Here is a 12308-nt window from a genome sequence, read left to right as displayed (position 1 = left end):
AAAAGAGAGAGAAGGAGAGAAGGAGAGAGAGCGAATTGCATATTAAATATCGCAACATATAATATCAAGCGCGTTCTTGCGGTCTGCGTAATTCAGCTGATTTGTTTTTAGCATCGACCGCGTTTTGTTTCAATCATTCATGCGGTAACGTTTCAATTCGTTCCAATCAAATATTCATAATACGAGGCGCACGAGCGCACGGAATATTCATACGAGGGATGCGAATACGTCGAGTATAGAGATACGAGATACGAGTTTCCGATTGTGTAGCTGGATTTAATTATTGCTCGCTCGACGTTCGTACAGGCCATGTCAAGAGAGGCCGCTCCGATTTAGCATTGGATCTCTGCGCGTGGCTGAAAATTTCGCAGCACGCTTGGTGAACTACCCTCGATCGACCAATTATGTCAATATACCATCGGGCGACAATTCAAACTCGAATACACGGTAGTCTCGAAGAAGCTCGATTTCTGATTCACTTATGCTTGCATCGTTAGTCAAAAACACACGACTTTCCGAATTAAAAACTCGAGGAATTAAATTTTTGTTTTGAGATCAAGACCCTTGATCTTGAGAAGAAGTCACGTGCCGAGCAACAGAATCATGGAGTAAAGTCTTCATTATGGAAAAGTCGATTTGATATTTCTGCTCAAATAGAATTGTGGCGACAGTGTCCAGATTTCGGTTCTGAAATTGTCCGTGCGAAGATTCGAACTAGTCACAATTTTTTAGTCCTGCTCTTGATCTGAACTTTCTAACATCTATGTATTCTGAGTATTACAGTGTATGTTTAGTACATGTGTGGCAACTAAAGTTCTACTCAGCGACTCTAAATAGCAGAGTATGCACAAAACGCACAAACTCGTGCAGTTTCCGAACATTTGATTTTGATTTCATTTTTTAACTAAATTCTTGCTTGATACATAAAATTTTTGTTTCGACAACAAAATCCTTCTAGTAGGAAAAAGCTCCTCTTTTAAAGTGGACCTCTTAGCAAAGTTAATAAGTTACATAAAATCAAAAGAGATCGATATAAGCTTTAGAGTATCGAAGCAGGCGTTAAGTGGGATACGAGATCGAGAATAAGATCAAAAGAGTGCAGCCAAGCATCTATAAACGTTTCGCCTAATTTTTGAGCCTTCAATAATGATAATTTTTTTGCATATAATTAAAAATTACATCAAGTCGATTCCAAAAATAACTCTCTAATCAGAACCACTTATCGTTTTGCATTGATAGTTTTCACGATTCCGATAGCTGATAATCAATTTCTGCCGTCTGATAATCAATTATCGCCAATCACTGGTCAGTTAAGAGTTAATAACTTGATAAATAAAATTAATAAACTCTTTTCAATTGCACAATGCTTCTAATACACAGAAAAAATATCACTCTACTGTTAAGAAGAGCGATTAGTCTGTTTGCTTTCTTTTTTTAAAGTAATGATTGTTTTCAAGAATTTTTTTTGTAATAGTTTTTAAATATACTCATCACAAATTTGAAAAAAGTTCATTATTATAGACTTAGAGAAATAATTTATTACTTTTTACAAGAATATTATAAAACTTTATCAAAGGAAAAATTGGTTCCACTTGAAGTAGTAAGCTAACTAAATTTTTGTTTTAATTTAACATTTTCGATTAAAATGCTAAACTTGCTAGGGTTCAGGATGTATCTTGAAATTTGATGTTTATGGCGAACCTATATACACGGTACATTTACGGTTATATAAACTTAATAAAATACTCGAAGCAAATAACATTCAGCTGAATATAGTATGTATTTTTCTGTGTGTAGTGCAAATGTAGACTAAGGTCTATAATATATTATGTTATATATTATATTATTATTATATATTATAACCTTACTAAAGAACAGAGGAAAAAGAGTGCGCCTATCGTCCTATATTGGTTTCCGCGATTTCGAGCTTCTATATGTGCTGCCTGTCAATCAATTATCGCCAATCACTGATCAGTTAAGATTTCATTGATAAGACCGCATCAGTGTTGTTTGACGGTAAACGATAAATATGCGGCGTATGCCACGCACAGTTGAATTAGTTGTCAGCTGATATTTGTCTTTGTTTACATGGCGCTATCTGTTGAAATTGGGACTCTTTTGGGCCATTTTTCTCGAGAACGGTAAGAGAGGCTCATATTAGAGAGTTACATATTTAGAACTGACTCGACTCGTGAGCTTTAATCGTATGCAAAACAGATGGCCATTATTGAAAACCCCAAAATCAGACGAAACTTGGTTGCTTTCTTTCAACTCGGGACTAGGGATGTGCGATTTATGAAATTGTGTATCGCGATGCGACATTTTTTAAGAATCACAATGAATATAATATATCATCTTGCAATTGTGTATCGCAAATATGATTTTAAATAGTGCGCAATTTTGTATTGCAAGTGCGGTTTTTAATTATAAGGGAACCTGGAGCATGATGGGAGAACCGTAATGTTTTAGTAAATATTAAACATATTAAAAATATATAAATCGACTCATCAAAGTATTTTTTTAAATGTTCTATAAGAAAACATTTATTGTGAAAGAATAGTTAAAAATGAAAGTATAATAAAGTTAAATAATGTTTTCTTAAAAATATCATTTAACCTCATAATGCTACTTACGTGAGGCAAAATAAGAGACATTTTACAAAATTTGTTTATTTCCGTATCATTAATTCTCAAACGTTTTCAAAAGTAAATTATTAAAATATGCAATATATAAGGTTGTGTTATTGAACGTTAATTATAAAATCATTTATTGACAACATTTTCCTCATAAAACAATAAGAATACCTTCCTTATCACCTTTTTTTTATTAAAATATTAATGACAATCAATATTAAGTGTAGCAATCTTTTCTTTAACATATACATGTAAAAATTATACATAAAAATAAATAATGCAACTTAATATTTTAAGTCTGTTATGATGGCATAATCCTATTATGTCTCTAAATATATATGCGCGATTTTGCGAAAAAAGTTCAGTTGCGCTTCAAGAGAAAAAAAAATCACAGTGCTTGCGATACATCGCAAAATCGCACACTCCTACCCGAGATTCGTATGCGGCATCTCCGAGAATGTTTAATTTCGAACGATACGCTCCGAGACTCCAGTTATATCCTCGGAGTAAGTGAGTGGCTGGTCGATGTTCTTTGAGCAGGACACTCGTCGACGGGACGGAATATTTCCGGTTACACGCACACGCAAAGTGTGTTTCCCTTGGTGCGTCCTGCACATGTGTGCATCGATCGGTTGCGAGCCGGCCGAGCGAGCCAATTGATAAGTGGTACGGCGACGGTAAATACGCTCCGTGCCACCGTACGAAGTCGAAGTACTAAGCATTTCATTAACCACCTATAAATGGTGCCCGGTGAATCCCGACGGGGCCAGACAATACAGTGTATACCTCGGCAACTCTCGGTGGTGAGCGCGCGCGCGCGCTTTCCCGGGGCCGATAGGATTGCCGGAATTGCGCCGGCATACCGGGCATCCCTATTGAAATCTCGTAAACCACAATTGGTCGGCCGACCGTCGATTAACGAGTTCTCCACGATACTGCTCTCTCCGTGCGGCTGGCCACGCCGCCGGGAAAATCGGCATTTTCCCCGAATTCTACCGACTAGACGGGGCCTATTTTATCCCTCTCGCAAACGAGAGCGACCTCGCGAAAACCGCGTCGACCGCGTGATTTTCTATTTTGGCGTTCTTTCCCTTCCTCCGCCTCCCTCCTTCGCTCCCTCGCCGAGTGTTTCCGAGCCGTCGCACGACGCCGTCGGGCGGATCGATGCCGGCGGGACAATAGATGATACACACTGCTCGAAACAGTTAGAAGCGCACTGGATGAATAGTTCCGTCGAATGGTACTACAGGCTGGGCCAAATGCGAGGGTAAATAGCTAGAACGTCGCGTTTGCGCGCGAGTGTGCCTTTGTTAAGCTCACTTTAAGCGAGCTGAGTCGAGTCAGAAATCATTTCCGACAAGGATGGCAAGTGTCTGCTCTGCGTTTGCACTGCAAGTCCAAGAATCTCACCTCGTACCTTCTCTTTCACCATTTTTAAGCCACGTCATCGAGTATGCTTCAACATATTAAATTATAATTTGCACGTCTCTTAATCGACGCGAATCAACCACGACGTTAAATGACGTGATTTAAAACCGTAGAGAAGTGTAAAACGAACTTTGGCAAAATTGCACGCTTATGCGCTCAAAAATAACACACTTGAATTTGTAGCGTATTCTTGAGCTGTGATTATCCTTGAGCAAGCTTTCACTCCGGAGTTTAAGCCGTCGTTAGATGAGGATGCGGAGAACTCGCGCCATAATGGGTATTCTAAGATTTAAATGATTATTCTAAGATTTAAGTTTAAAAGTAAATTAAAAACAAATAAATCAGCTTAGTTTTGCGTCAAAATATACTTTGAATATACACATTATTCACTATAAGAAAAATACAAGTTTTAAAGATGTGAAAGCATAGTTGAAAGGACGAAATTATTGTTTTATTGAAAGCGTGAATTAATGTTATTGTACTTCTTACGCGGGGCAAAATGGAATGCTTCACAAAACTTGTTTATATCTTTGATTGAGATAAAGTTTTTAAAAATAATTCATTAAAACGTGTAACATATAAAAATATATTATTGTACGTTTAATACATATAATTATTTATTAATAGCAACGTTAATATATATACGGTAATAAAAAAAGGAATCTCTCTTATCATCGTTTACTTCATGCAAATATAGGAAAAAATTGTAACGCAGTTGCGGAGAACGCAGTAAACGTTAAATAATTTGTAGCATCTTTTAGCTAAAAACAACATAGTAAGTGACAACAATACGCGATAAGAAACATCTAATAGTAATAATTGCAAAACATTTCATTACATGGCAACATCTCTGCAAAAAGTTATTAACCATATACCATTATATTTCGTGGTACTTCAGTTATGCCCCAGCTCCCCCTAATTAATTTAATAATTTACGTTTATATTAAGTTAATGAATTAATTAATTAATGACGAATACATGTATATTACATCAGATTCTGTTATGAAATATATCATGTATAGAGAAATAAATTGATAAAAATTACGAGAAGGCACACAACTAAGAAAAATACTGAAAAGAATTCGCACAGAAAAATATTCTACTGATAAGAAAAATTATAAATAATGATAATAAATAATTTATGCGTTGAGAGAAAAAATAATTAAGTAATAAAAGGTATTTATTTGATGTGGATACTAATGACATATTTATATTAACTCAGATAGACTTTTATGATTATCATGACAATTGATGATGGAAAATTTATAATTTCTCTAATTACATTTATGAAGCAAATATACTAATTGAATTAATTTTTAAATTTATATTATACAATAATGTGAATTTTTCGTTGTATTGATGCAACAGCATATTCACTAAAAATTACAATTAAATTTTTATATTACATTTATCATAAAATATTGCTTTGAGCAAATTTTTATAATTTTTGAATGACTGACTCTATCAGTCCTTTATTTTTTACAATAAATTATTGAAATAGATGTTTGTTGCAAATTTCTTGTCAAAAACGCAAATATTTCTTTTTCATATCGAGAAAATATCGTCGTTATTTCTGGATAATGTTAAAAGCGAGATTGCTCATTTTCAATACGTATGATCGCCGTATCGAACCTGTTACACATTTTGTATTTTAATCTTTTCATCTAAAACTCGCAATCAGCGACTTTAAAATCCCTTATATTTGATTTATATTAATTTCTTATGTTTATAAGCGTATAATATAGTTGACCATATCTGTCGGTAAATTAGTAAAATTTACTAAAAATGAGGAAAAGATAAGTGAGACGTCCCCATTATGGCTCAAAGAGTTAACGAATCGGGCGTTTCAATTAGCGATTTTATTTTTCGCGATAAGACGGGATAATTCCTCCGTGTCGATCAAATTGATTTCCACCGAGAAATAAAATGTATGGCTTAATGTATGTCCTTTTGATCAGAGGCGCATTCAAATGTGAGCAACACGATACTAACCATCTTATCACAGTCGGAACACGACAGGCACGCTATGCTACAAGGATGCTGTGCAATGCGACACCACGACGCGGTTCAGCGATAGTAGAATCGCTGGTGGTAATTCGATATCCACGGATTCATCAGCGGTCTCCGGGGCCGACCGCCGCGTGTTCAGACATTAACCGAATCAATTCGCAAATGTTTCCGCGTGTAGTAGCTGGTGCGTGCGCGCAATAATTTATGCGTGCGCGCGCTACCATCGATCGACGGGATGGATGGATCCGACACATCCGCGTTGTCGCGCACACATCACCGATATAATAGGGTCGACATGGCCGGTGCTACAAACGCAACGCGCGGCTGCGAGCTTATTACTCCGATGTGCAACTTTATCGACCCCATCCTTCCCTCCCTTGCGTTCGCAATTTGCGCGCGGTAAGTCCGCTTTTTAGTCAGACCAAAGCCCCGATTGTTAATCCCGCGCCCCGGTTAAATGAATTCGTGCTTGATTCTCGCCGGATATCCGTTCGAACGTAAATCACTGTCGCGAGGGCGCGCGCGTCTCGCAAAGTGGATCGAACGCGAAATTTCGCGAACGGATCTGGCGCGCAGTGTGTAGTAAAGCTCGCGTGCCTGCACTCCGGGCAAGAGAGCGCGCGTGCGGTTTACCGTCGACTGGCTACTAGTACCGATAGGATTACCGTAATTGCGGCAGTGTATCGCGCGGTAGCGGTGCTATTGAAATCTCATAAACCACAATTGGATGGCCAGATATCGATTGTCTGAGCACTGCGCCATATCGCGCGCGGCCGTTCGGTAGAACGACGGCTCGGAAGCCGATCACCGGACTTTCCTGCGTCGCTGATTCGACACAGGGTTCGCGTCCATGTCGCGAATCAGCGCGAAAAAACGTCGGCGAGCCGTGTCCTACCCGATAGACTGATGCACTTTACGGCAACTCTAAGTACATTAAACCACGAACATTCAGTAACGTCGGGCCTTTTCAGACTGATCAAATTGCGATCATATTTATCACACAAAATGACAAAATAGAAAATATTCAAAATCTATTCGAAATGATATGTCATGTTAAATGCAGTATGAAAATCTGAGTGCAACTTTTGTAGGACATTTGTTGCTGTATCAATACAATAAAACAATTTACATCAGACCGGAATACGTTGGTAAAACAGATTATTTCTGCTATTTTCTAATAAGTTACAGAATTAAGTAAGTAAAATGTTTAAACACGTCAAAAATATTTTTGAAATCTCTATTTGCTTGATTTTTAAATATGTTAAAAAATAGTAGAAATAATCTTGCCCCGACAGCCAAATAGCTCCGGTTCCTTCTAATGTAAATTTAATCATTATTTTAATATTTACTTTATAAATGTAATTCAAAGAATTATAAAGAGTTTCTATCATCGATTGTCTCACGTTGTGATAATCATGAAAGTCTATCTATAAGTTGTTTTTGAAAAAAAAAATAAAAATGAAAAATAAGAAATACTAATTCAGCGAGTATATTAATTACATATAATAGAATAAATAATTGCTTTCGTATAAAGCTAACCCGAAATTTTAGCCCTATGTTAAACTTTGAATTTTACAACGCAGTAGGAATTAAGTTAGCAAAGTAAGTGTAATTCTAATGATACAATTTACTCCTACTTTGATTCTGATGATAGCCAAAATTTCCCTTTTCACTCTTATTAACGTCAAAATAGTTTATAGGCTTCAAAATATCAAAAAAATAGATGTTGAATGAAATAATAAAGCTAAAAATAGGATCAAAATTTCGACTTGAGTATATCTTTTTACTTGAGAAATGTTATATTACCAGATAGACGTATATAAATTTGGCAGCAACTTTATTACTCGACCTGTAAAAGTTGCATCTCTTGTGGGTGGCTCATATGACACTCATATCTATCACATAAAATGATGAAATATAAAAATACGAAAGAAGCATAAAACATTTTTCATAATTTACTCAAAACAATGTGTCATAAAAGTGTAATATGAATATACGAGTCTTAACAAATTTATTGCTGCATTGATACAACGAAAAAGTTTACATTACTGTATGATGTAAATTTAATAATTATTTTAATAGAGTATATTTGCTTCATAAAAATTATGAAAAAAATCGTAGAGTTTATTTGTCTTACGTTATGATAATCATGAAAGTTCATTTGAGAATTCCCGAGTCGAAATTTTGATACTATTTTCACACTCTTAAAGATAGTTTGTGCCTCCTTAGACGATTTATAGCCTAGGTAAAACCTATTTTGATGATTGATACTCATTAACTTCTCTTTTGAACCTTTAACTTTACCTTGTCAAAATTTTGACGCTACTTTGACGCTCTTAAAAATAGTTTGAGCTTACTTAGATAATCTATAAACTAGGTAGAACCTATTTTGATGATATTGAATAGTTCAAGTAAATCAAAAGAAATTTAACCATGAAACTTTTTATTAATATACTACTTAAAGAGGCCGACGTTCTGTTTTGCGTCTCAGACTTTGAATTTCTTTTTCCACGTTCGCACACACAAGTAAGAAATAACAGCGTGACATTCGAGAATCGCTTCGAGAGCGCGACTAATTCCAAGTATGCTGCGTTACATCGAGAAACTCGCCCGACTTTTCTCCCTCGTGCACCCCCACGTCGATAAAGCACAAAGAAACGAATGAATTTTCTGACTCATCTAACGAGGAATTCTAATCGACTTACCCAATCTTCTTGAATCCAGTCGATAAGGTTCTGCTGATCGGGATCCTCTCTGTAGTGGATGATGAACGCTTGGAAGCCCCCCGTGGCTTGCGACTTTATCTACAAAAGGAGATATCACGCTAATTTACGTAAACGAGCTTGTCTATTAATTCCGCACTTAGATGCTACTCTGCAATTTCTGGCTTAATAAGAAATTTATTCCGAACTGTTTTCGTTGCCGAAATTAACAGAAAGGTGACATGATTAGCGGGACCGCGTCGACGGCTTCGCGCGATTCGCGTCAACTTCTATTACCGACCGATAATTTCTGCCACGTAAAGAAAAGGGCAGAGGGGGAAGGGAGGAGGACCTTTTACTTGTGTTCCGCGCGACGATCGCTTAGGTTAGGTTAGGTGCAAAAATTAAACTTATCGCTTAGATGCGCGCTGCAGGTGCAAACGGGCGAATTCAACTTTCCGCCGCTCGTAAAGCAAAACTGCGGCGCGCATTAAAGCGCGCGTCGGCCGGAGTGTGATGGCGCATTTGTTGGCCGTCCAAATTTTCCGCGGGAGAAAATTCTCGTCATGTTTAAAGGATACGGTGAATGGAATTAATTAGTGACCCAGGAACTCGCTGCATAATTATACGCAAACTTGGCGCGCCCGCCCAGCTACGACCGCGCTTCTGCACGTACCGTTCGTCTTCCCCGCGCTCGCGCACGCGCGAATACGTATTCTCGGGGAAATGAGATTGTGAAATATGCACCGGCGAATATTGTATAATGCATTCGGCTTATTCACTTTGATAATTTAGTTGCGTTTCTCGCAGCTACTGGATTAATAAACGCGGTTACTAGAAACGATTACTAACGAAGGAAGGAACCAAACGAACGAACGAACGAACGCACGAACGAACGTCGCGATATCATCCCGAGGGAGCACGAGGAGAAACACTTGTCTCGGAAACGTCGTCTGGCAACTCCGCCGGCTGCTGCATTCCAGCGAAGTTGTACGTATCCTGCGAAATTTCGTCCGCGCGGATAATTAAACGCGCGCGGCGTGCGACGCGATATTACATTATGGATGTAAGATATTTTGTAATGTTCCCTTGCAGGACTTTAGGTTTGTTATTAGTACGAAAGGAAGGGCGATAGAGGCCACGACTGTCTAGCTAGCCCCTCCGCTTAATTTAAAATGAACAGTAAAATTATATAATTATGCGCTATTTATGCGAAAATAACATGCAAAAATGTTGCGCTCGTTCTGTTATATCACAAAAAAATTTTTTGCGGGCTGACCAAGTGGACAACAAGTCAGTCTCACCATCAAATAACAACTTATTTGACAAAACAAATATGTAGGAGTTATGTGCTATTTATGCGTTCTTATATTCAGGTAATTTTTCGATTGTTATAACTTTTAAAGGACTTCTCTCTTGACGCCAAAAATAGTTAGGATTTCTTTAAAATGGAAAACATCGTCAATTAAATTACGTACAATAAATGTACAATTTACGCACTCTTAGATCTAGATCATTTTGATTTTTACGCTGCAATGCTCAAGAGACTTCTTTCTTGAAGAAAAAAATATAATTGTCATAGATCTTTTTCAAAATGATATAAGAGCGTGCAGATTTATTGTATATAATTAAATTGACAATATTATCCGCTTTAAAGAAATTCTATGATAATTATGTTTTTGCCTCAAAAGAAAAGGTCTTTTAAAGGTCGTAGCGTAAAAATCAAAATGATCCAAGAGCGCATAAAACGTAGATTCATTGTACATAATTGAGTTGGCGATATTTTTAATTTTAAATAGGATTGTCTATGATAATTATTTTTGCATCAAGAAAGAAGTCCCTTAAGAGTTGCAGCGCTGAAAGCAAAATGACTTTGATATAAGAGCACATAAATCGTAGATTCACTGTACATAATTGAATTGGCGATATTTCCTATTTTTTTTAAATTCTAAGAAAATTTTGTTTTCTACGTCAAGAGAGAAGTTCTTTAAAGGTTGCAGCGTAAAAATCAGAATGACCTAGATCTAAAAATGTACAAATCATAAATTCCTTGTATGTAATTGAATTTTCTATTTTAAAGAAATTCTATTCTAACAAGTCTATTTTGTATGTGTTAGGAGAGAAATCTTTCAAGAAATGCAACGGAAAAATCAAAATTACCTGAATATAAGAGCACATAAATAGCGTATATTTATTTTGTTAAATAACTTATTATTTGTTGGTAAGGGGGAAAGGCTGACTTGTCTACTTGGGCCCTGACAAAATTTTTTTTCTGGTGTAATGAATGGAGTGTAAAATTTTTGCGTGTTATTTTCGGAGAGTACATAAGTAGCGTATAGTTGTATAATTTTGCTATTTGTTTCAGATTAGGTGGAGGCAAAGGGCTGGGGGGCTAGCTAAATAGATATGTACAGCCCGTTGGATACACGACTCGGTCGTTACAGAAAAGATGAACGTCTGAAACGCCCGAACAAGTGTCTGTGTGTAAGTAAGTATCAGTGATAAATTGACCTCAATTACAACGTTGAGAAAAACATGTTTAGTATTTGTAACTATAATCATATAGAGAAATATGAGATATATCATATAGAGAGTTATCTTCGTTTTCTTCGACACATGCTCCATACGGGTTGGATCATTCTTGCCTACTACGGACAATTTCAAGCCAAAATATTTCGACGAGCTTCGTCAGCCTTTCGAGGCGACTAAGTCAACTTTCGTTGTTATTTCGCAAACATTATTAACTTTGAATTTATCACTGATACTTGCGCGCGGCCACCTAGGCAATACGACTCTGTTGGTCTCTTTCTAGTATTCATTTTTTGATGACTTCTTTTTTTCTTTTCTTTTCTTCTTCTGGTATCGGAATATACGTGCGCTTTACCTGTAATTGTTATCATACATTATCGCCTATGGGTTCACGAGATACACAAAATTCTCGTGGACGAGACAAAGTACATACGCGGAATGCGACGCGATATTTACCCAGTCTTTGAAGATGAATCCCAGAACGCCGGCAGTCATCTCTATCAGCAGTAGAACTGCCAGAAATATCGCGTACTGCAACACGCAAAACGAATTCTATTAAAATCACCCGAGAAATTAATTACTACCCAGCGCGAGTGGGGAGAAGGGGCGAAGAGGTCGCGCGGAAGCAGTTCCCATTACTCGTCGGAACCGTCCTTTCAACCGCGCGACTCAGTCCCTTCCGGGGACTCTAATTTCAAGAATTTACGCCGTCAAAGAAAGTAGAGCCTCTGGCTTGAAGTGCTTTCGAACGTCGCGTTTCTCAAAGGGCCGGGATCGTTTTCGTTTTCGTTCGATCGCGGCGGCGACGGGCCATAGTTATCGCCTAACGAACCGGAAGCTCGATCAAAGTTCGAAGTTCTGGACAGGAGAGAGAGAATGAGAGAGCGAGAGCAAGGGAGTAAGAGAAAGAAAAGAAAGAGAAGAGAGAGACAGAGAGAAAGAGGAAAAAAGAAAGAAGAAAGAGATAGAGAGAGAGAGAGAGAGAGAGAGAGAGAGAGAGAGAGAG

The 12308-nt window shown here is 37.3% G+C and overlaps 1 protein-coding gene across 6 annotated transcripts in view; it reads right to left on the bottom strand.

Moving 5' to 3' along the window:
- Positions 1–12308, bottom strand: part of LOC116842193 (tetraspanin-5) — a 236504-nt gene that overhangs the window by 31797 nt on the left and 192399 nt on the right. For all 6 annotated transcript variants that reach the window (XM_032811006.1, XM_032811009.1, XM_032811008.1 and 3 more), the window contains exons 4-5: positions 11759–11833; positions 8777–8875 (exon numbers count right to left, since the gene is read on the bottom strand). In XM_032811006.1, coding sequence (XP_032666897.1) covers positions 8777–8875; positions 11759–11833 — 174 coding nt within the window. The remainder of the gene's footprint in view (positions 1–8776; positions 8876–11758; positions 11834–12308) is intronic.

Source organism: Odontomachus brunneus, unplaced genomic scaffold (assembly GCF_010583005.1).
Source record: "Odontomachus brunneus isolate Ranch 3 - 2012 unplaced genomic scaffold, Obru_v1 Obru_scaffold_022, whole genome shotgun sequence".
Classification (NCBI taxonomy): domain Eukaryota; kingdom Metazoa; phylum Arthropoda; class Insecta; order Hymenoptera; family Formicidae; genus Odontomachus; species Odontomachus brunneus.
The sequence above is the reverse complement of the archived record's forward strand: the minus strand, read 5'-3'. Positions and strand labels throughout refer to the sequence as shown.